The 22,484-nt window shown below is 39.8% G+C and overlaps 1 protein-coding gene across 1 annotated transcript in view; it reads left to right on the top strand.

The window, feature by feature from the left end:
* The first annotated feature begins 832 nt into the window (after positions 1-832).
* The window catches only part of LOC104378462 (cytosolic phospholipase A2 beta), a 30,639-nt gene continuing 8,987 nt past the window's right edge, over positions 833-22,484 (top strand). The window contains exons 1-16 of the mRNA XM_086614123.1: positions 833-853; positions 6,922-6,994; positions 8,049-8,225; positions 8,861-8,997; positions 9,963-10,094; positions 11,293-11,351; positions 14,201-14,243; positions 15,443-15,506; positions 15,937-16,064; positions 16,188-16,298; positions 17,292-17,329; positions 18,238-18,373; positions 19,338-19,474; positions 19,739-19,961; positions 20,533-20,650; positions 21,702-21,839. Of these exons, the coding sequence (XP_086470249.1) occupies positions 833-853; positions 6,922-6,994; positions 8,049-8,225; positions 8,861-8,997; positions 9,963-10,094; positions 11,293-11,351; positions 14,201-14,243; positions 15,443-15,506; positions 15,937-16,064; positions 16,188-16,298; positions 17,292-17,329; positions 18,238-18,373; positions 19,338-19,474; positions 19,739-19,961; positions 20,533-20,650; positions 21,702-21,839 (1,735 nt within the window). The remainder of the gene's footprint in view (positions 854-6,921; positions 6,995-8,048; positions 8,226-8,860; positions 8,998-9,962; positions 10,095-11,292; positions 11,352-14,200; positions 14,244-15,442; positions 15,507-15,936; positions 16,065-16,187; positions 16,299-17,291; positions 17,330-18,237; positions 18,374-19,337; positions 19,475-19,738; positions 19,962-20,532; positions 20,651-21,701; positions 21,840-22,484) is intronic.

Below are 22,484 nucleotides of genomic sequence, written 5' to 3' on the forward strand. Positions count from 1 at the left end.
TTCACCAGCATCTCTGCATTGTCTAAGTAATCATCCAATAGGTACTTCAAAGTAAAGAGGCTTGATTTACTGGTTGGCAGAAAGGTTCCCAATAGTATATTAAAACAAATCTCTATTGTAGGAAGAGTTGAAAAGGGCATTCAGAAGTAGGGTGATCTCACACCAGAAATTTTAATAGATGAGATTTAGCTATCTCCTCTCTTGATTTTTTTTTTTTTTTTCTGGAGTATTTTGTTGAAGAACTTAAAAGCTACTGAAAATTCAGCTACTGACTAGCTAGATGGAAAAGAGGGGGAGTGAAGGAAGACTTTCTGAACGTGGCAGAATCCACCCAAAAACCTGGCAGGACAATAAAAGGCACTGGAACTGGTTGCCCAGAGAAGTTGTAGATGCCCCATCCCTGGAAGTGTTTGAGGCCAGGTTGGATGAGGCTTTGGGCAACCTGGTGTGGTGGAGGGTTGTTTCCCTGCCCATAGCAGGCAGGTTGGAACTAGATGATCTTTGAGGTCCCTTCCAACCCTAACCATTCTATGATTCTATGATTCTATAATATTGTGAGAGGTAATACGAATTGTGAGAGGTAATAAAGTGACAGGCAAAGATGTGGTAACTGCAGCTTTCCTCTCACCTCTGACATCACAGATCTTTCCCTGCAGACGTGGGCAGACTCTTCTCCACACAGAGGAGGCAGAGGGTGGAGCTCAGCACCTATATAAATTATATGTGTCCTTCAGGTTGTGTCAGCAGCAACAACAAGCCGTGAGCGTGCTTGTCAGCTGACACGTCTGTTACCTGAGTTGGGTTTTCTGCTGCCGTCGCCATCTTGTGCGCTATGGGGAGCCCACCAGCCAAGGTAAGGGAACCGCGCCTTGCCGCTGCCGGCACTCGCCCCTGGCACCTCCCTGCTCCCGTGCTCGCCAGCAGTCTCTGTCCTCTTCACGTCTGCTGAGGCGCAGAGACAAACGATGGGGCGATGTGGCAGGGTCAGCTTCAACAGTGCGGATTCATCGTTTTCCCCTTTTATCTCATGGCAACTAACGTGTAAGCGAGCTTAAGCCAAAACACGGCAAAAATGTGGCCCCTGTCTTTTGTCGTGAGGTGTGCGTGCTGGAGTGAGCACCGGGAAGGCTGGTCTTGAGGAGCTCACCTCGCTGTGAAATGAACGTGCTTTAGCCCAGCTGCGTGCTTGTCTCAGGATAGCACATGTTCCTTGCTTGCTCCAGCTGAAAAAACCCAACAACTTTTTCTGGCAACAAAGCATAATTTATGTCACTTTAGCTGCAGGGGGGAGTTCTAATGAGCTATTTGGCTGATTTAGCCATCTTTAATGTAGTGTTCACAGCAACTGCGATTCTAGTGGAAACGTTTCGTGTCTGGGCTTGAGTTTTCTAATAGTAAGTTCAGAGATTTTAACTGATAGTTTTTAGTATAAATCAACAGAATTATTAGCTGAGAGTTATTTTCTCATGTATATCTTTAAAGAGTAATGGACATGGTGTCTGAAATACAAGATGTGAACTATTTACAACTAACCGTTCTTTTTTTATCAAACCTTATGTCAAATTTTGCAGCAAATAAAAGAAATATGGGCATTCATGGGTTTTAAATATTTTGAGAAACAATGTTACACACTATGGCTTATAGAGAGTCATTAATCATTAGGAATAAAGAATACTTACTATACTTGTGCCATGGATAGCTCAAATGATAGATTAAAAATATTCAGACATTGGATGCTTAGGGCAAAGAATATAAATTGTAAATGTAATGTACTTGCTGGATAAAATTTGTATCTAATCTATTTACCTGTTAGATGCAGAGCTATCTGTCTTAGATACAAATATTATCTATCAATTTTAAATATCGATGCTGGATCTGATAGAAGAATAGAGAGCTTAGATATAATTTGATCTAGAAAGACTCAATTACAGTGAAAGTTCTTGCATTTCATCCTAACACTGCAACTGCTGTTCCATGAGTATAGACATACTCCTGGTTCACAGGCAACACTGCCAAAAGGTTATAGCATAGCTTCAGGTCGGAAAGCTTCTGTTCCTAAGGAAGGAGATTCATTTGATACTGCAGGTAGCTCTGCCATTCTGTCAGGCAAATGCATTTTTCAGTACATGTACATTGGTAAATAGATACAGAAATCAGAATGGAGTAGTTTTGTGGTTTTTTAATTTTCTTTTCTATTAAAAAGAACAAGTTGTTCGGAAAAGTGTGGATGCTTTGATCTATCTAGGAAGACCTACTAAAAGTCTCCCAGTTAATTTTTTGCTGTTTAAAAAACTACCAAATTGGCACAGAAGTGATTGATAATATTAATTTACAACTTGCTGAGAATGCTTTTGATATTTGTAACCTAGTCTTTTCTTCTGCTCAGACAAGAATAAGCATTCTTAGCAGTTTTATTTTGTCAACTATGGAATAATTTTTATGTGGTAAAATACTCAGAAATTCTGTCAATACAGAGCCCTGAGGGACCCACTCATACTTGTAAAGAGGTGACTGACAGAATATAAGCAGGGGATGCACCCAAATCTACCATGACTCTTGAAACAATCCATCAGTGATAACATGAAATTACAGTAAGTGTTTGTAAGGCAAATTAGATTCACCCACTTACTGTTCAACTTCCAGTGATAAGATTTTGGGTAATTGTGATTCCCAAGGAAAATGAGGCTTTCATGGTCGTACTCTTTTCTTCTATCCTCTCTGCTGGTTTTGTATATTTCTTCAGTCAGTTGCTTTTCGCTCCAGAGCTTTGCATTCCTTTAATTTTAATGAAAATGGGTGGGTGGTTGGAAGGACAAATTCCTAGCAGTGTTCTCACTGATGGAGGGGCTAATAAACTCAGCCCGTATTAAAGGTTAAAGAATCTACATGGAAGAGAGCACTTTGGAACCAGGCTGGTCATGAAGCTTTTTAACAGTTTATAGACTTATAGCTTTAACCTTAATTTGATAAATTGCCAAGTTGTAGTTGAACCAAATCCTCAGTATCTAAGATAAAATAAATGGTGATAATATGCCAAATGATTACATTTAGTGGGAGACGTTGTACATAAGATATTGTACAGCTTCTGGTACACCACTGGGGAAAGAAAAAGTAATCTGTGAAAGGAAGTAATTATTCGTGTCTGAAAGATATTGATGAAGGTGAGCGATAAATACTACAGCTATTTACAGAATGTCAAAAGACAGAGCAAACTCTATATAAAACTTCATATAACTTGGTGTTATCCCATGGTGATAACTCTGCTCAGAGAACTACTTAGGTTTGGTGCAGGGGAGCTAAATGCTGAGATTCCCGTCAGCCTTCCAACATGTACAAACCAAGGACCTCCAACATGTACAAACCAAAAAAAAAACCAACCAACAACAACAAAAAAGAGGTGATGATAGGAGGAGGTTTCCAGATTGCCAGGCTCTGCAGAAACTACCCCCTAGAAGACTATCTATCTTGTGATAGTAGCCATGAAATCTTTTTCTAGGAGTAGCATGGAGGGACAGTAAGGAGTGAAATAAAAGACATGAACTGTTGGTTGGTTTTTCTTCTTTCACGGCCACCCAAGGACCATCTCAGTAGGCTCCTCATTATTAATGAGCTTTGAGAAGATTTCATACTCTCAAAGTTGTCTTTTTGGGATGAAACCTTGAAGTAACTAATCACCTGTAAACAGAATTATGTGTCTTCCTGAAGCTGACTGGCATGTGGCTATTCTCTAGAAACCAGACAGTGGGCCAGCAAATATGTATTATTATGATCAATGAGATGTTGGCAACAAATGTGAATTTTCAGTTTGTTAAGGTTTGACACAGCTCTGGTAATCCTGTCATGCTAGTTTTATTTCCTGTTTATTGACTTTTCAGTATTTCAGATCTGAAATGGCTCCCCTAAAACTTGCTTTGAGAGTATAGAAATGTAGTTTAGTGCTAAATGGTATCAAGTGAAAAGAAGTCTGGCATTTTTGGCATTTTTAGCTTACTCTTTGGGACTTGCTTCTATTTATTAGTCTGGAGTGGTATTGTCTAGGATGCAAACACACACAGGTGGCTGAAGCCTGCACTCTGTCATATGCCTCAATGTGGCCCTACTAATTTTCCAGCAAAAATAGAATGATGCCCCTCTGGGAAAGCTACCTTTGAGTCTGCGTACTTACAGACAGGCTTCGTTACTCTTTGTGTGCCTATGCAGGAAACTGTTTCTCCCAAGGAAGTGAACTAAAAAGAGCAAGACCAGTAGAGCTGCAAGACTGTCAAGACCTGTCTGGATATGGTGTCTGTGCTTATCAATTTGCATTAATGATGAAATGACGTGTTGCTTTTCATGTTAATGAAAATAGCAAATGGTATCTCTAACAAGAATTGTTTTTTTTTTCTAGAAGGTATTCTGGAGTGCCGGCACTTTTGGGCAAGAATGTTATTTTAGAAGAAAATTAGCTCTGCCTTTTTCTGATGAAAAAAAGAATTAGCCCAATTCTGAATGATTATCACAGGCTGGAGTAACTGCAGTCTTGGGAGAGGGATGGCTTCTGGCTTCCCCTGGGGATTTGCACAGCCCATAGGGTTTATTATAGTCAAGTTTACCCATCTGAACCTGTTTATCTTTTACCCTGCAACAACACAAGGACTAAGCTGCACCAAATCAGTAGTGAACAGTCATCTTTGATGATGTTTCTTCCATTGGTGGGCAGATGTTGACATGTTTAAGGGAAGAGATTGCTGTTGAAAGGGGAAGGGAGGAGCAGTGAGGCTCTCTGGCTCTAGTGGGAGAGGATGAAAACATGACATCTATCACAACTGAGAGTACTCTGATGATGAACTACAGATGCAGCGTTTTTATAAGCAGTTAGGAAATTTTCAGCACGAAAGGTTCAAAGCAAGTTGTATACCAACATCAGTTTCTCTAGTGAAGGCAGACTCTGAGAATGGTTTGGGCTTCTGTTGAGCAAGGGGGAAGCTGATTACAAAATAACACAATATTAACATATTAATTAAAAACGGTCATCTCTGTAATTGACTACACAATCTAATATTTCATGTAAATGAAATCCACTATGAATGCTGACTGAGTGTTCCAATGGATACTTCTATGTTAAATAACTATTTGCATAGGAAAATTAAAGTCAAATTCTTTCAGTGGGCAACTGGAATAATATGGAAGTGTCCCAACTGGAACTGTAATGTCCATAATGCATTAAACTCAGAATATTTTAAATATGTCAGTTTCAAATCAGAAGAAAACATATTAGAAATTATTCTTGTCACACAAGAACAAATGTGTCATGTATTTTTATACAAAAAGTGTTTCAATCAGCCATTAAGAGGCAAGAGACAGAGTAATCTGTGATTTTGTAGGTTTAAGTACAGGGTGTCTGCTCAGAGTGACTCTTGAATATTAATCTGAATTTAAAAAGGATGTAACTTTAAAAATTACATAAGAAAATTTAATATTAAGCCTTTATTTGAACGTGCTAATTCACGGTTCAAATGGTGTCCACCTGATGTAACCTAATTTACCTCTAAACAAAACTGAATGAAGCTGAATGAAGCCTATTCTCATCGCTAGTAAACATGTCCAATAGTCTCCACCATTTTAGAAGAATTTCAGTTTAACTGTAGTGAGCGAGTCATTCTCTAGAGAAGTTTCTCCTTCCTCAGCCCGTCCTATCTCCAAAGTTAATAATTTCAGTGTCAGGAAAATTAGTCATGGTGCTAACTTTCAAAATAAAATTGTTAAATTATATTGTTACAGTGTAATGGGATACTGTCATTTAGACAAATAGATACAATGTTTCAGTCAGTGTGTCCCTCAAGCTGCCATTCAAACTAATGAAACACTTCTAACGTGGTGTCGCCTTGTTTTAACTTGTTAGTGGCAGCAGGACTGTACGTTATTATTGGTTATTATTGCTGACAAGCTGAGCTAATATGCAAAAAAAATATGAATAGATAAAATACTCAACAGAAAATTAAAAAGAAATGTAAATGTTCCAATTTGAAAAAAAGAAAAATATTTTGCCACTTCTAGTATTAAGATTGTCACATGTCTGTATATGTGTGTTCATTCAGGCTTATGAGAACGTCTTTTAAAAATGACAAATACTTTCTGACCAGCTTAGGCTGGGAAGCTTAATTCTTTGTTAGAGTTACAAACAAGTAGCTTGAGATAAGCATTACAATGATAGCTTGCCTATGATAGAAGTACCTCTTGTGTCTGTAAGGGAAGTGGTTCTGTTCCCATTAGGTATTTTCAAGATATCTAATGATGTGGGATTCTGTGATCTTATGCCTCCAAAGCAGGGCACTTTCTTCTTCATCTGAAGGGTCTCTGCTGGACCTATGATCCATTCACTCAAAGTCAGTAGTGCATTGCTCTAGATGACTTTTGGTGAGCTTGGCCTACTTAGGAGTGTCAAGAAAATTTAGTTCTAGTTGAGGTACAAAGTTAGAAGTTTTTAGAACACTTTGATAACTACTGTGTCATGGCCTAGCGTCAGTGCTGTGCCAGGACCCAGGGAGGCAGCTGCAAGTTCCTAGTATTACCTTCCAAAGGCCCAGTTCTGACCTACCTGTGGTACGGGACCCTCGGCATATTAACAGTACAACCATCACCATGGCCATGCATGCATCAGATTGTATGAAAACGGGCACCTCTAGGGTGACTACAAAAGCTTTCCATACCATTGTCTGAGTCCTTGTTTTCCTTCTCTGTCTTCACTTATTCAAGCTACTTAGCAAATAGCCCAGAGTGCCAATGGTGCTATCATCTTAGTGAGGTGTACTTCCACTGGAGGGTGGTTGTCTCACTTCAAACAGACAAACAGAAGGATGGGCTGTCTCCTGTGCTATTCAGAATGCATATTGCTTTCGTATTGTGAGCTGATAAAACTAATTGTATTTGTTTTCTCTGCAGATGAAGTTTTGTCCCATCCACATGCTTTCTGTAAGAATAATACAAGCTAAGAACATCAAGACAAGAGACCTGTGTGAGTTGTGGTTTGATTGTGGTTTTAGTCACCTCCAGAGTTTACACAGCAAGCAATATTCCTAAGTTCTGAAGGTATAAAAGCAATGTACACAAAGCACAACAATAGAAGGACGAATGCCAGGGCTATAATTAGATCAAATGCCTGAGGTATCATTAGATTGGAGGACATGTCTAGTGGCATTTCAGGGAACTGGTAAAAACAAGAATCCCAGATGAATTTGCTGGGCCAACAAGGGAAGGTAGACCTTGTGAGGACACTGCAATCTGTAAATCTGCTTGGAGTCATTTTGTTTCAATATTCACAATTGGTATAAATCATACAATGGGCTGGAATTTTGCCACACAGGCCATGTATTTAGGGACCTTTTATTGAAATGTATCAATTATACACAATCATCAAAGGTAGAGAATTTCAAACCTTCTAAAATACAGTATCATTCAGGGTATTTGCTGTTCTCAGATGACCAGTCCTGTCAAATTACGTTGATAGTTTCCAATTAAGGACGACCTCTGCAGATCCAGCCCTAAGCACATGCTGAACATGCAGGCAAAATAGACTTTTCTGTGTACTTTTGTATTCAGCTTTCTTTTACTCATTATCTTACCCTCACAGCCTCCTGTGGCTCCTTCTCAAGGTGTACTATGGACCAGCCATTCAGCTCCCATTTTTGCAGAGGTCTCCCATGTGTTCCTCTCTCAGGACAGAGAACTTGAGCTGCCTTTTCTTACACTCTTGAAACCTCTGGCCTGTGTATTCCTCTCACGAAAAACAACATGTTCAGCCAAAAAAGTACCGCTTTGCAGTGTGTTACTTGAGTTACAGCTGAGACCATTCGCGTCTCTCCATGCGCAACCTTGACCAAGCCCAGATGCGAGGGAGACCAGAGGGAGAGAATCCCCTGTTGGTTGAGTAACTGCCTGCCAAAGGGATTCCTCTACTCCTGTGGCAAATGCCACTTAGCAACGTCTGGAGGTGGACACTAGGAAGGTGGTAGTGTGACAAGACCTGTATTTCTGAGTTTCAATGATCTCTTCTATCTACTCTATTGAAGGGACAGTTCCACTTTCCTGCCAAAACCTTGCGGGGCAATGTTATTCACTGCTTGATACCAGTCTGAAGTATTTAGGCATCTCGGGCTGCAGTAGACATCTTCAGTCAAGTCCAGACTCCAGCTCTGAAAGACATCACCTTGGAGATTTCCTTTCACACCGTTGTGAAGCTTCACAAAGTAAATGTGCTTTCCCCCCCGGCTCTTCCTAAAGGATGGCTGCTCGAGGCACTGACTGCACTAACCATACAGAGTAGATGTAGGCTGGAAGTGAGATGAAGATTCTGACTTGCTCATGCCCTCATGTTCTTGGGCCCATGCAGACCTTTAGCTGCAACAGGTCTTCTTCCCTAGTACCTAACCCTTCTAGACAGCTGTCATGTCCACTCGCATGTTTGTGTTGCTAGACCAAGCAAGCCAGTCTCCTCCGATCTCTGTAATATGCGTTCTCCTTTCTTGTAATCATTCTAACAGCCCTTTTTGGAACTAGCTCTAGTTTCAGTTAAACTTTTTTAACATTATTGACTGGAATTGTAGGGAATATGCCCGATGAATGGTCAGTGGGGTCTTTTATACCTCTTGCTCTTCACATGGGAAACATGGCTCTTAGTGTTCTTTGTGTATGCATGTGTACATTCGCAAATTGTAGTTACCCAGGAATTAGATAGTTTTCCTTGGTTCCTTCCAACCAATGGTCCCTTTACTTATTTAAAAAAAAAAAGTAGTAATATTTCTTAGTTCCGAGAATCATGGCCTTGCCCTAGTTTTAATATATAACATCAACATCATTTTTTTTCATTTTTTCTCTGCTGCAGTGACTGCCTCAGACTGCTATGTGCGCTTGTGGCTGCCGTCTGCTTTAAATGGAAAGCTTCGGACTAAAACCATCAAGAATTCTGACAACCCTGTCTGGAATGAGACTTTCTACTTCAGGATCCAGAGAGAAGTTGAGGTAGTAAAAATATAGAAATTTCACCATTTTGAATAGCTGGAAATCCTCAGTTGACAGCCTGTTGATCAGCTGTGCTAAATAACTTAAGAAAATGCTTGTGTAACAGAATTTGCAACTGACTGGTTAGCACAAAACAGTAGACGTATGCAGTAGTGTTCCCCTCAGCTAGTTATAGGCATCGAGCTAGTCCATTCCCTTTATTGTCACCTGAGAGAAATAAGTACTGCTGTAGTATGCTTCATCTGGGCTATTTTGGGTGCTTAATTTAGAAAGTTTCCCTCCACTGGTTGTAAAGGAAGGGTAGAGGAGCTGCTGAGGTGTAGACAGCAAATTTAATCCTACCCTAAGCTGTGTAGTTAAGAGAACTTGACGGATGAGGAAACTGAATAAGTGTGTTCTTTGGGCAGGTTACCAGTGTGAGGCAGAGCACTGACATCTTCTTTTCTGTGTCAGGACAGTGGGAGCTCTTTACATTAGTGATGGGTGATAGAACAAGAGGAAATGGGCATAAGCTTAGTCAGGGGAGATTCAGGTTGGATGTTAGAAAGTATTTCTTCTCTGAAAGGGTTGTCAGCCACTGGAATAGGCTGCCCAGGGAGGTGGTTGAGTCCCCATCCCTGGATGTGTTTAAGAATAGGGTGGGTGATCTACTTGGGGATATGGTTTAATGGGGATTAGGGACAGTTGGACTTGATGATCTCTAAGGTCTTTTCCAACCTAGAAATCTATGAATCTATGAATCTGTGAGCTCTCTGTTATAAGTAGTTGTTTTCTGTTTCATGGTAAGTTTCCCAAGGTTGGGTTTAATGGTGGTGTTCAGCATAAGCAAACTCCTGAAAGAAGGCACATGTTTCTTTATTCTTACCACTGTGCTAGTCAAGCCGCTGCAAAGTTTATAAACATATTTTTGTTTCTGTGTAATAGCAGCTCAATAAGAGTTCTTATTTGTTTTCTTCTGCTACCAGAACATTTTAGAATTGGCAGTGTGTGATGAAGATCCACTCACCAAAGATGACATGCAGTTCACAGTTCTTTTTAATGTTGCTAGAATCAGACCTGGGGAGACACTCCGGGAGACGTTTACTTTGAAATCAGAGGTAAGGACTGAAAATACAGGGAGAGATCGGCAGGACCTCATTGCCCAGATTAGCTTCTGTGTTAAGTGGGGTTTGGGTCTGCATAAACAGATCTATATTGTTATCAATATCTCATCAAAACAGATATCATCGTGCTGGATTTTTGTGACTTCATTAATCTCTTTTCACAGATTCAGAAAATGAAGCAGCTTCTCTCTCATGCCCACCATATCTGTGGGGGCAAAATATGTTAACAAGGAGCATCTGCAAAGAGTCGTTTTTATCTTTTATAATCCAAATAAATACCTTTTGGCTTTGTTCCACTTTTGCCACGCTTAAAGGACATTTCCTCTGAAATGGCAACTTTTCATTGAAAACATGAGGACAACCCACTCATCACTTGAATTAAATGATTCTTTCAGGCTTGTGCTGTTGGTGTTCATGCTTGGTTTCCTTCTAGGTGATTCAGATTTCTCTAGCCCATAGTAAAGGGATGCCTGTTCTGCTAACATCTTTGGTATTCTGTTAAGAAGCCCATGAAAGAGAGTTGTCCAGAGAACAAAGCTGGGATAGGTCTGTGACAGCTCCTGGGCTTGTCTGAGCTGTGGCTGAGGTATTGCTACATGCTCATTGCAGGAAGGAGACAGTCCATACCCAAAAGAACAGCTACTTCCCAAATGCTGAAAGCTGTTAACATGGATCTTCCTTGTGACTCTGTGGGCTGGTGCCATGCACTTCTCAGCCAGTGAATGAGTCACTGGGAAATATAATGATTCAATAACCACCTCAGTCCAGAATACTCTTGCCTACTTCATCTCTACTGGATTCAGTGTGAATGTGATTTAAATGGTTTGTACATGGAAATGACACTGGCGTTTGTCACATTTGTTGCTGGGCTTCAATGCCTTTCCCTCATGTGCCCTGTCTTTGCAGAAAGCCATTATATTTCTGATTCAGTCAAGCTTTCCCTCTCTGATTGTATCTTTGGAAATATGTGTAGTTCCACATGTCCCACAATGAGAGAACATTAATCTTACATGTCCTTCACAAGCCTGTGGCTTCCATTGCAATCTCAGTTTTGGAAAGAGGTAACATGCAAATTTTTTGGTAACGTTAACAGAGGAGATGTCAGCCATGGAAGTGCTTTTTAGGTGTGTCTATATTACCAAATTCTTGCAGCCTCCAATAATCCATATTTATTTTACCATTTTCTTTTTAGGAAGAGAGGTCCACTAAGAAGTGGGAAAGTTTGGAAGTGGAATTCTGGATGGAAAGAATGTGAGTAAAATTTCAAAGATGAAGGTGCAGATCCGCCAGGGTGTAATAATGTCTCAGAGAAAGAAGAACTTCTTCCAACTCTTCTTCCCTGTAGTGAGCCGAAATTACCAACTTTTTTTTTACCTTAACTTCCCCAGATAATTCTGCCTTTCAGTTTATTTCATGCAAATCTTACCTTCTGTTCGACATGCATATCCTGGTCGTGGAAATGTAGTAACATTGGCGCAATATGATAACTTGTACGCAAGATGCATGTGAAACTTGACAGAGGTGGTCTTCAAGTTGTTAACTTTAATCGAACAGTCCCTAGAATGCTGTGCACATTCTTCCACAATTCACGACAGAAAACGTGTCTTGTATTATTATCACGATATACACATGGAGTTATGTAGACAGTATTACAAAAATCACCCATTAGATGATAGCTTAGTTAAACTGAAAAACCATAAAATCAACAAATAATAAAATTAAAACCATCCCCCTCAAAGTGGTAATCAACATTGTCTGAAGGAAAACAAATCCTGTAAGACAAACTTTTTTTTTTTTAAAAAAACCCAATCTTTTAAATGCTCTCACAAGTTTGCTTGAAAAAAACTTCTAAACTAAACTACACATTCTGGCATATTTGCATTTAGCGTTACCAAAAAAAAAGGAACATAGTCCAGTCAAAACTGGCTAATTACATGATTAGAAAAAGGAACTGTAAATAAGGCTTAAACAGAAGAAAATCACTGGTGGTCTTTGTTGATTTCTCCCACAGTGAAACTCAAGAAAATCTGTTTAATTTATCTATGAGAGACACCTTAAGAGGTGATGTAAGCATCTCCTGCAAGTGTGGAAGCAGTCACAGCCAGATATATAAAAAGGACAGAATGAGATGCAGTGCTTGGAAACTGGACTGAGTACATTCAGACTAGAAATAAGAGGAACATCTTTCACCATTCCAGTTATAAAGCATGTGGGGGATTCTCCATCCTTAGGAGTCAAACCTAGTTATTTGTATTTAAATACATTCTACAGCTTAAATAGAAGTTTTAGAGCTGGAAGTGGTGCTTGGTAAAATACCCTGGACTTTACAGAAGTCAAAGGTTACATACTATTTACCTTTAATGGTCCTTTCAGATTTGTGAAAGCACTTATGAATGTGTGTAGCATAGTGATGTTGGAGTATTTGTCTTAATGAGAGATGCTGTTAGTAGACTCTATAGGTTACTCATAGTATTAAATAACTACATCCATGCAGTGACAGACCTAGGTGTACCATTTACAAGGTAAAATGTCTGGGACAAAGACTTTGTATTACTTACCTCTGTTTTTCAGTCATACATATAGCACAGTGCGAGCATTATGAATGGAATGTTTTAACAGAGTTATGATGTAGCAACAATTCAAGATTTATTAATGGTATGAGGTAAATTAAAGGTTAATTTTTTAGCAGCACTTGATGATTAACCAATTTAAACATTAACAAGACGATTCAGTAGAATATGTTGTAGTTAAAAGAGCAACTTAATTACAGATTCGAAAATGACAGGATTCACACTAACTTACTAAAAGGTATCCTGAATAAATAAATAAAAAATATATACATACATATAAGACATAAAGTGCACTTACAGATAGAAATATTTGGATCCATTGAAATATAGGCACACACTCATGAAGGAAAATGTGCATATTCAAACACATAGATAAGTAGAGAGGTGGATGGAAGAGGCTGGCCTGTAGGTAAAATTTCCCTCTCGAGTTTAGAGTAAATACTCAAAATGCATTGGCATTCCTCAACGGGCGATAATTGAGACTTGAGGAGAGTATTTCGCCTGGCCTTCCATCAGCTTTGTCAGCAGACAGCCCGTGGAGTTGGTACCGGAGAGGGGTCCCGGCTCGGGGGAGGTGCTGGTCACAGCCCGCTGCAATCCAGGAGAACTCAAAGGATCTCACTTGGGATCACTGTTTGTAGCGTCCGAGATAATTGACTTTTGTCAGGTACTTTTCCATTTCAGCCTAAATTGGATGGTGAAATATTCTGGTATTTTCCACCAGTTGTGCAGGCCTCAGACTTGCTGATTTGGGAGTTTCTGGCATCACCCTTTCTGGGATGCAATCCGGGTAAAGATGTACCAGGTCAAGTGATAGGGGAAGTGGGGTCCTGCTATGTTAAGGGGGTGCCTTAACACTATGGTCTGCTGCCTTTTACAGTCCACCTCCAACTCATCCCACGTTGGAGTGTGGTCCAGGTGGGAGAAGCAGGAGGCTGGTACGTTAAGGGGCTGCCTTAACACTCTGTTTTGCTGCCTTTTGCGATCCACACCCAACTCATCCTAGGTTGGCATGCGTTCCAGAAAAAGGGAGGGAGTTGCATCAAGCACCGAGCTACCCAGGACAGGGAGGGTGGTGGTTTGCACCACCACAGGGAGCTAATTCTTATTTGCTGTTCATTTGTGACTGTTGTAAATTATAATCTGGAACAGCCAGAAATGTCTTTCCTAATAAGTGTTTGCAGAAAACACTAATAGTAGTCTTTTCTTTCCCCAAGTCATATGGTAATTTGTTAATAGCAGGACATGATTCCACATAGACCACTATGTCTTTGTTCTGCGGTATCTTAGCATGTAGTTTTGAGCATTGGTATTTTTATGGGCTCTCCTGACTTTCTTCTTGTTTGGCTACTACCTTTTGGTTCATGTGCTTAGCAGGTCATCATGTATTATGCCTTTTAGAAAACAAATCGTGATACTAACATAACTATATCCAATTTTAAGCAAGAAAGGTCATAAAACTACTATTTTTTAAAAATACTAGATACTCACAGAGCATTGTTTCTTTGTTTTTTGATTCTGTCTTTTCAGTCCTGGCCCTCCAGAGCACCTCATTACCAATGATGTCCTAGTGGTAAGGTTCACGTACGAATTTATCTTGGACTGACTTTTCTTTCACTTTGATTCCCTCCTCTTCCCTCCAGCCATCTGACATTTTATAGAGAACAGAAGCTACCATGATAGATAAGAGCATGGTGTGCATTACAAAGTGAAAGATGTGGGACGATTCCCATTCATTATGGCTTAACTGTTGCCCTCTCCATGCAAAAATAGAAGCTGTGTTTCTTGAAGTCCTTAGTTATTACAGATGTCAGTACTTTGCTCAGCTGTGGTTTGTTAATGTTGCAGAACCCCATATTTCTTGGTGTTCAAAGTGAAAACTGCTTGTGTTTGATATAATACAGTATGTCACTTTGCAGGAAAGACAAAAGTTATAAAAAGGGCAGAGTCTGTAGAAGACAATAGTAAGTATTTGGTGTGCTTATGACTGGAAGGTTATCTAATGTAACAGCTTTTGGAGAATGATGTTTTTAATAAAGTTATTTTAGTTGTTGAAACGTAGAGTCCTCTTTTGGTATTAGTCAGTATGTGGTACATTACCTATCTCCTTGGGCTGGCCCAGAAGCTAAGGAGTACAAAGAACATCACGTCAGCCACTCCAAGCCTGCACATGATTTCCAGATGCTAGTCTTTAATACGCCTGAGGCAAAGTAACACATATTCTGTTCTTTCCCCTTCATTTTCTGTATGAGGCATAAGAGCTGTAATGATTGGCATGCATTGTTCCTGAAATGGCTTGGGAAACTGTTCCTGGCATGAGTTAATAAAGGTGAACTGGAATGACTCAGGTGGAGGATAGGTGGAATAAATCCATGATCTCCCTACATCAGGACCAGCAAGAAGATGCCTTGTAGACTAATCACTGCCACAATACACAGAAACTCATCATCAGGTGTTTCCCCCCCTCCTTCCTAAGTAATTACCAGATATATGTGTAGCTGTTTGGGCAACAGTGTGTTGTACAGAGTTTCCTGATTTTGGGATAACTTGAATGGGTACAACAACCTCTAGTAATGCACTACTGCATGGCAAGCTAGTTCTGAAGCAGTGTAACTGGGCTACTGTCCTGGGATAATGAGCTCTGAACTTACTCTTGTGCAGCTGGATTGATTCCAGCACTGAGACCAGTTTAGTTGTCTGCATGATGTTTCATTATTTGCTGTGGATGTGGCATCTGCTATCTTCACAATTTTCCACTCTTGTATTTTACAGTCTCGTGAGGTTTGCTGCTTGGAAGTGCAAGTGGACATTAATGAAAGCAGGAAATATTTGAAAGGTATGCTAGTTTCAGTGTGAAGTGAGGACGTGACCAAATCAACCCTATCATAGTCATTCAGACCCAGATGGAGGCAATTTAGGATACAGAGACAAGTAAGAATGTTCTGAAGACAATAAAACGTAGTGACAGTGAAAGTCTCCGAACTGCCTCCAGTTGTAACTTTGATCTCTGTGTCACTTCCTTGAAGCTATCATGTTTGGACACAGTAAACTTTGCTGGTGGAAGTATGAGAGTGCTGACTCTGGGAGCACTCCAAGCTATGGGGTAAAGGCAGAAGTACCAGTTCCTATGCTGTGGGAGACCTGCCAGTGTGACAGTTTATGGAGAAGTTACCACAGAGAATGTGTCCAGCAAAAAGTTTGCCAGCTTTGTTAGCTATTTTGTCTGAATAGTGGTATTATTTTCTAAACAAATATGTTTTCACTAGAGGGTAAAAATCTTGTGCTGACGGTGCCTGCATCTCATGAGGGAACACAGAAAACTACAGAGGACACAGATACTTTCTACTTCCATTGTGTGAAGGCTTGGGAGCCAGTTCTGAAAGTCAGGCTGCAGGTAATGGGCACTGTACAATATCACTGTTCATACTGCTTGCTTATTTCCAGTGTCACCAAAACAGTAAAAAACTGGATTGTTTCTATTCTGTGAATAAAACCCATGTTTTTTTGTTCTCTGTAGAAAGTTTCTGATAAGGAAGACGACAATAGCAATTTAAGTGACACCCTAACAGTACCACTGAAATTTCTCCCTGTTGGACATAAAGTGAAAGTAACCCTCCCTGTAAGACATGTAAGTGCTTCACCATTTATATGATATTTTGGAAAGAAGAGTAGAGTAACCCTCAGTATTTAACACCACAACATTTAGAAAAAAAATCAATTAGTAAGTCTGAGTGAGAATTTTGTGCAAATACATTTTCTGTGAAAAAAGTTAGTTTTCTCAGAGAAATATCAATTTTCTGTCAATAAAATCAATATTTGAGAATGCATCCTGGCCAGTTTTAGACCAACCTCTACTGTCCTTACACAGTTAAAGGAGACTATTCAATGCCTCTAGCAAGGCTTTGGGATGCCCCATTGCTCTTTATCAAGCCTGAGCGGCTAACTCATTCTATATACCTAAATTTTGGATGGGTAAATTTAGATGAGTTGAATCTTACCCTCAGAGAACATTTCTGTCACATTCTTCTGTCTATACAGTCATGATGGTAACTGGTGGAGAAATACAACTCTAAGTTGGTTTAAAAGCAGTAGTAATGCTGCTGTGAGAGGCAAAAATAGGAGGAGAAGAATTTCCCAGCAGCCTTTCCTGTAAAGAGAAGGGAGAATGAATATCTGTTTTGCCACTAGTGATTCCCCACCCCTCTGTCTGGACTCTTTTACCTCCAGTAGCTTTTTGGAAGGATGTGGTGACTTGTATTTCCTCTTCTGTTACTGTCTTTATCTGACTGCTGTTCTTCATCCTCAAGAATAGGAGGGTGGCAATGTGACACTGCTACTGGGTTGGGATGGATCATGGAAGAACATTCACAGTGAGGAAGAAATCCTATTTCACAGCCCATCTAGCCACTCCTGGAGAGAGAGACTCCTCCTGCCTCTTTTGCTTCTCTGCAGAATACATTTGTGTTTAGTTGCTTTCCTTCTCTTTCCCACTATAGTTTTTCAAAAAACTGCATGCAGGGTGGTAGTGGTGGGACATTCCAGAAGGCACTCAAAATCTGGATTTCAAAACTTCTCTTTTTCCCAGTCATTCACACTCCTGCTCTCATTTCTTTGTTTATAGAATGTGCCACTGAAGTTGTACCTCCAACTAAACGATTGGTAAGAGGACTGTTTTTTACTCTAAAGGTTTTATTGCTCTTTGAACTGTGAATTCTAGAACAGAGTATCCTTTGTTTAGATACAAGGAATGCACAAGACTAGGAGAAAAATATAACAATAATTAAGTCACCACTAAAGAGTCACCACAACAGATCAAAGTTAAATGTCCTTAGGGCAAAAGAGTCACACCAAGATGCAAAAAAAATATTATGAGAATTTCAAACAGTGAGAGCTTAGTCACTGAGTGTCCCTTGTGTCAAAGAATCAAAGACTGAGATTAGAAGCTTCTTCAAAAGGGACACAGAAGCGGGAAGAAGGCAGAGGGAAAAGGAAATTTGAAATAAACAAAACATCCGGAGGCGATACATTACTTAAATCATACAGGTATTCTTAAGAAAAGAGGTTGGTGACTCTGATAATATCAGTAGAAATAAGCACAAGCTAGAGAAGACAAAATGTCACACTGAAAATAGTGAGACAGACAACAAATAAACCAAAATTATTTGAATATCTTTTTCATTATACTGTTTCTGTATAAATCTGTGGTACAAATCTCCATGAAAGACCTTGTTAAGTTCAAGTCATCCTTTGCTCAGAAATGATACAAAGCAGAAATAAAAAGAATTCAACTTAAAAAGCTACTGAAAGACACAAAGAAGCCTTTCCTTTTTTTTTAGGTTTGCTATACTTAGCTGGCAGTAAAACTTACACTGAAACACCAGAAAATAAAGAGATCATGTAGAAGCAAAGCAGTTGATTTCTTTGAAACTAGAAGCTGTATTTCTGTCTCTAAGTCTGAACATTGAATAATAATTTTTTATGATATTTAATAGACTGCAATTGCTGAAAATAGATCCATATACATTTTAAACACCAATCCTATGCCTCTGGATTTATTTATGTTTCAGCACAGAAAAACTAGATGTGCGCTTAGGGTATGATCTGTGCCGAGAAGAACAAGAATTCTTGCAAAAAAGGAAGAGAGTGGTTGCCAGTGCCCTGAAAAGAGTTCTTCATCTGGAAAGAGATCTACATGGACACGAGGTCTGTGAGTTAGAATCCAAGCATGGGGTGTGGGTCTATTGAATTAGGATTAGCACAGCTCCCCGCAAAATTTCTAACTGTTTTTGCATGTTGATGACAAACTATTGATTTGAATGGCAGCAGAACAGAAGTTCTCAGTGTGGTATACCCCTTGCTCATCTAAAATTTCAGCTCAGCTATTCATGCCTCCATTCTTTGCAATGGATCAAATTCCAAAGGACATAATATACCACTCTTCAGAGCCAGAGTTTCCAAGAGTGTGATGTGGCAGATCAGCAAGATATGAGGTTGTGTTAGACCCAGCCTAGCCAGATAACCCAAACCAAGTGGGGAGACAGGAGTATTTGAAATTCACCTCACATAGATATTTATGAAATCATTGTAATGTCCCTCCTTTAGGCTTAGCTTTTTTTTTCTTCCATTTTCAGAACACTTTTCACAAAAAGTAAAAATTCTTTAGAGTGAAGAAAGAACATTTTATAACAAGCTCCAGCTGAAGTATGTTTTGTTGCCAAGATTCAGGGTGAATTTTTAGGTGAACATTTATTTTCTTACTGAGATTATATTTGTTGAATGGATGCTGTCCAAAGAATCATTTTGCTTGCTTAATATATTTTTTCTGATCTCTGCTCAGGACTTCCTTGAATCCCTTCTTAATTACATTTTTTGCAATTTTTGTTATTTATAATAAAATCATAGCATTATCTGCTGTTAATCATTGCAATTACAATTATAAATAACAAGAGGAGGAAGGAAGGTTAAAATCACTGCATATTCTAACTCATCCAAGCTTTGGGTTTAAGGGAATCCGCTGAGTATCTGGAGGTTAATTTAAAGAAGGTATTGGTAAAAACTAGCTGAATATTGATTTAATTTCATTGTCCTCCAATGAAGTCTGCTGAGGAATTTGTGAGAAGTAGGCAAGTGAGTAACTTTTTGAAGATAATACTTATGTTTTGAACAGGTCCCAGTAATAGCTGTTATGGCAACAGGCGGAGGCCTCAGAGCAATGTCAGCTATGTTTGGCCACCTCTTAGCTCTGCAGAAGCTAAATCTGTTGGACTGTGTTACCTATCTCACTGGGGCTTCTGGCTCAACATGGTGCGTATAGAAAATGAGATTTGTATTTGGAATGATTGCGACACTACCTTTTCACGCAGTGAGAGGGATGCATCCCTTTCGAAGTCTTAACATTGTTAATAAGTGAATGTAATGCCCTGGTAAAGCTCTTACTGTTGGTGCTTGATCATAACTTCAGTTTAGGCTTGCTGATTCTCTTCTTTGACGAAAGTGGCTGGGTAAATATAGTGATTTTCCAAAATCAACCAAATAAATCAATGATTTTCTCACCTTTCTGTTCTTTAGGACCCTAGCAGACCTGTATGAGCATGCTGACTGGTCACAGAAGACTCTGGAGGGGCCACTTAGGGCAGTTAAAGAACAAGTGACAAAATGCAAGCTCAACCTTATGTCTATAGACCATCTGAAGTATTATCACAAGGAACTCACTGAAAGGGCAAAAGCAGGACATGTATCATCCTTTACAACTCTGTGGTCACTTGTTCAGGAAATGTTCTTACATGAACAGGTATGTACATGGTCCTGCCACACATTTGGGAAACATCCACTCGTTTTCTTTACTCTTTGAGGGCATGATGTAATGTGTGGAACAAATCCAAAGTGACTGAGGCATTCCAGCGTGATTTGTAAACAATGACAGAGGATCTTGTAGCCAGGATTTTCCAGGGTAGCTAATGGTTTGAATGTGCCTCTGTACTAGGGTGCCCAACGGCTAGCAACTTCAGTAGGCAAACTTTCAGAAAGAACTGAGCAATCCCTCCTGAAAAGTCAAGTCTTTCGAAGTCTGTTTCTAGTTGGACACTTAAGAGCTAGAGTAATTTGTCCATATATGAACATCAGTCTCAGACTTAGTGAAGATCTGTGGGATGCAGGCAATCAAGGTTGCTAGGTATCAAAAAGGCAACTAGGTAGGAAAGTGCAGGAATATGAAGGAAGAGATCTCTTATAAAAATGTGACTCATAGATTCCTCTGGGTTATAAAACATCTGTTGTCTATCCATACTCGGGTAGATTGTGTCAGTGCTTTTGCCTTATGCTCTTCCAAAAGTTTACTGTGATTTTTTTATTTCTTTGATTAGCCAAGAAAGTACAAACTCACAGACCAGCGCAAGGCATTGGAGCATGGACAAAACCCACTGCCTTTCTATGCAGTCCTCAATGTGAAAGAGGAAAAGCTCAGTACTTTCAAATTTAGAGGTAAGTATTCCTAGCCTTTCTTCTGACTCTGAGTAGGGATTAAAGAGAATTTGGAGGGAGGGTGCGTGTGTGTGGAGCATAAAAGGGGAATACATTGTTGCTTGCCCTGACTCAGTATTCATCTTCTAATAAAATGTTTGTCTCTTTTGTGAACTGCTGGGTATTGATTAGAAAGGGCAGATCTACTGGATAACATCGTCAGGCACGAACAGGGCATTTCTGAAGATCGGGGCTGAAGTTCTAGTTTTGCCACAGACATTGTGAGTGAGCGTGGGCAAATCATGTGATCTTCTTCTGCCTCACTTCCACATCTATGAAATGGCTTTGATGGTTCCTTAGTTTGTAGAGGTGCTGTGAGATGTCATTGTCACTTCCCTAAATACTACACTGATGAGGGTATAAAAATGGAGTGGAGTATGATAGCTATGATGGGTGTGATATGACACTCTTTAAATGGACACAGGCTACATTCAACAAAAGGTACTAAAATGGGCAGATACTAGAAAGAAAAAACAGTCAGCGCTTAACATTTGATTAGGTTGATAGCTACTGTTCTACTGCAGTACCTGTACAGGACAGCTTGAGTCAGGGAACTGCAAGGTCACGACCACACTGTGATACTTCTAGTTTGGAGCTGATGTGTCTTTAGGCTGCTTTGTTATATCATGTAGACTGACAGGTTTGGGTTAGTAGAGGTTTCATGCCAATCATTCCTTGCAGGTTGGATCACACTCACATGTTGTACATATGATGTTCTTGATTTAGAGAGGCAAGTGGGATCCCAGAATGTTTATATAGAAATATAAATCTAAGCTTTGGAAGCTACTGTTAGACTCTTTCTGAGGTGAAAACCTGGTTCCTTTTGTATGCAAATCATCTCTTAGTTTGTATGGAACTGGACAGTGCAGTTTGCAATACAAAGCTACTGATAGTACAGAGCTGCTGAGACAAGCAAGATCCATTGAGTTTGTGGATAACTTTTTCCTTAGGGGAAGGTTTTGTTTTCTTATTTTTATTACAGTAAACGTGCTATGTGTCAATTCTTTTGTAGAGTGGACGGAGTTCTCTCCTTACGAGGTGGCCATACCAAAATATGGAGCCTCCATTCGTTCAGAATATTTTGACAGTGAGTTCTTCATGGGAAGGCGAGTGAAGAAGCTGCCAGAATCTCGGATCTGCTATCTGGAAGGTGACTTAGCAGTGCAATATCGTTAATCATAACATGGTAGAAAGCATGGTACTCCCTAGCCACTGGTTTGTGTACAACACTCCTTGCCAGCAGGTCTACTCTAGGTCTTGATTCAATGGCCTTTTTACCCCTTCTGTACACTTCTGCTCTTTGTAAAGCTTCTTTTCTCCCGTCCTCCCTTTTAACCTGGGCAGATTTGGAAAAATTGCAGCATGGTTCCCCTTCCCATTTTCTGAACTAAACAAGAAGGTGGAGAAGGCAAGTTAAGGAAATAATAAGCCTTTCTTCCCTGACCAGTCATCAACTCTTCAACTTCATCAACTGTATTTCTAGGCAACACATTGCTGGGGTAGAATTGGAGGGAGCTGAAAATAAAATATAACTCATCTAGAACAACCCACAAAGGTGAGAACCATCTGATCTTTGTGGGTTGAGAATGGTGTCACTAATCTTCCCTGCCCATAGGATGAAGGAAGCCATTTTAACCTCCAACAACTGCTTTGACTGGCTGTTATGCCTCTAAAGGTGAACAGGAAAGAAAAGGGGAAAAAGTGTTAGAGGAATCTATCTGCCCCAGGCAGATTTTAAATCCTGACAGTTTTAGCTTTTGATACCAAAAACAAGGGTCCTGTGGAGGCAAAAATC

The sequence above is a fragment of the Tauraco erythrolophus genome, chromosome 6 (assembly GCF_009769465.1).
Source record: "Tauraco erythrolophus isolate bTauEry1 chromosome 6, bTauEry1.pri, whole genome shotgun sequence".
Taxonomy (NCBI): Eukaryota; Metazoa; Chordata; class Aves; order Musophagiformes; family Musophagidae; genus Tauraco; species Tauraco erythrolophus.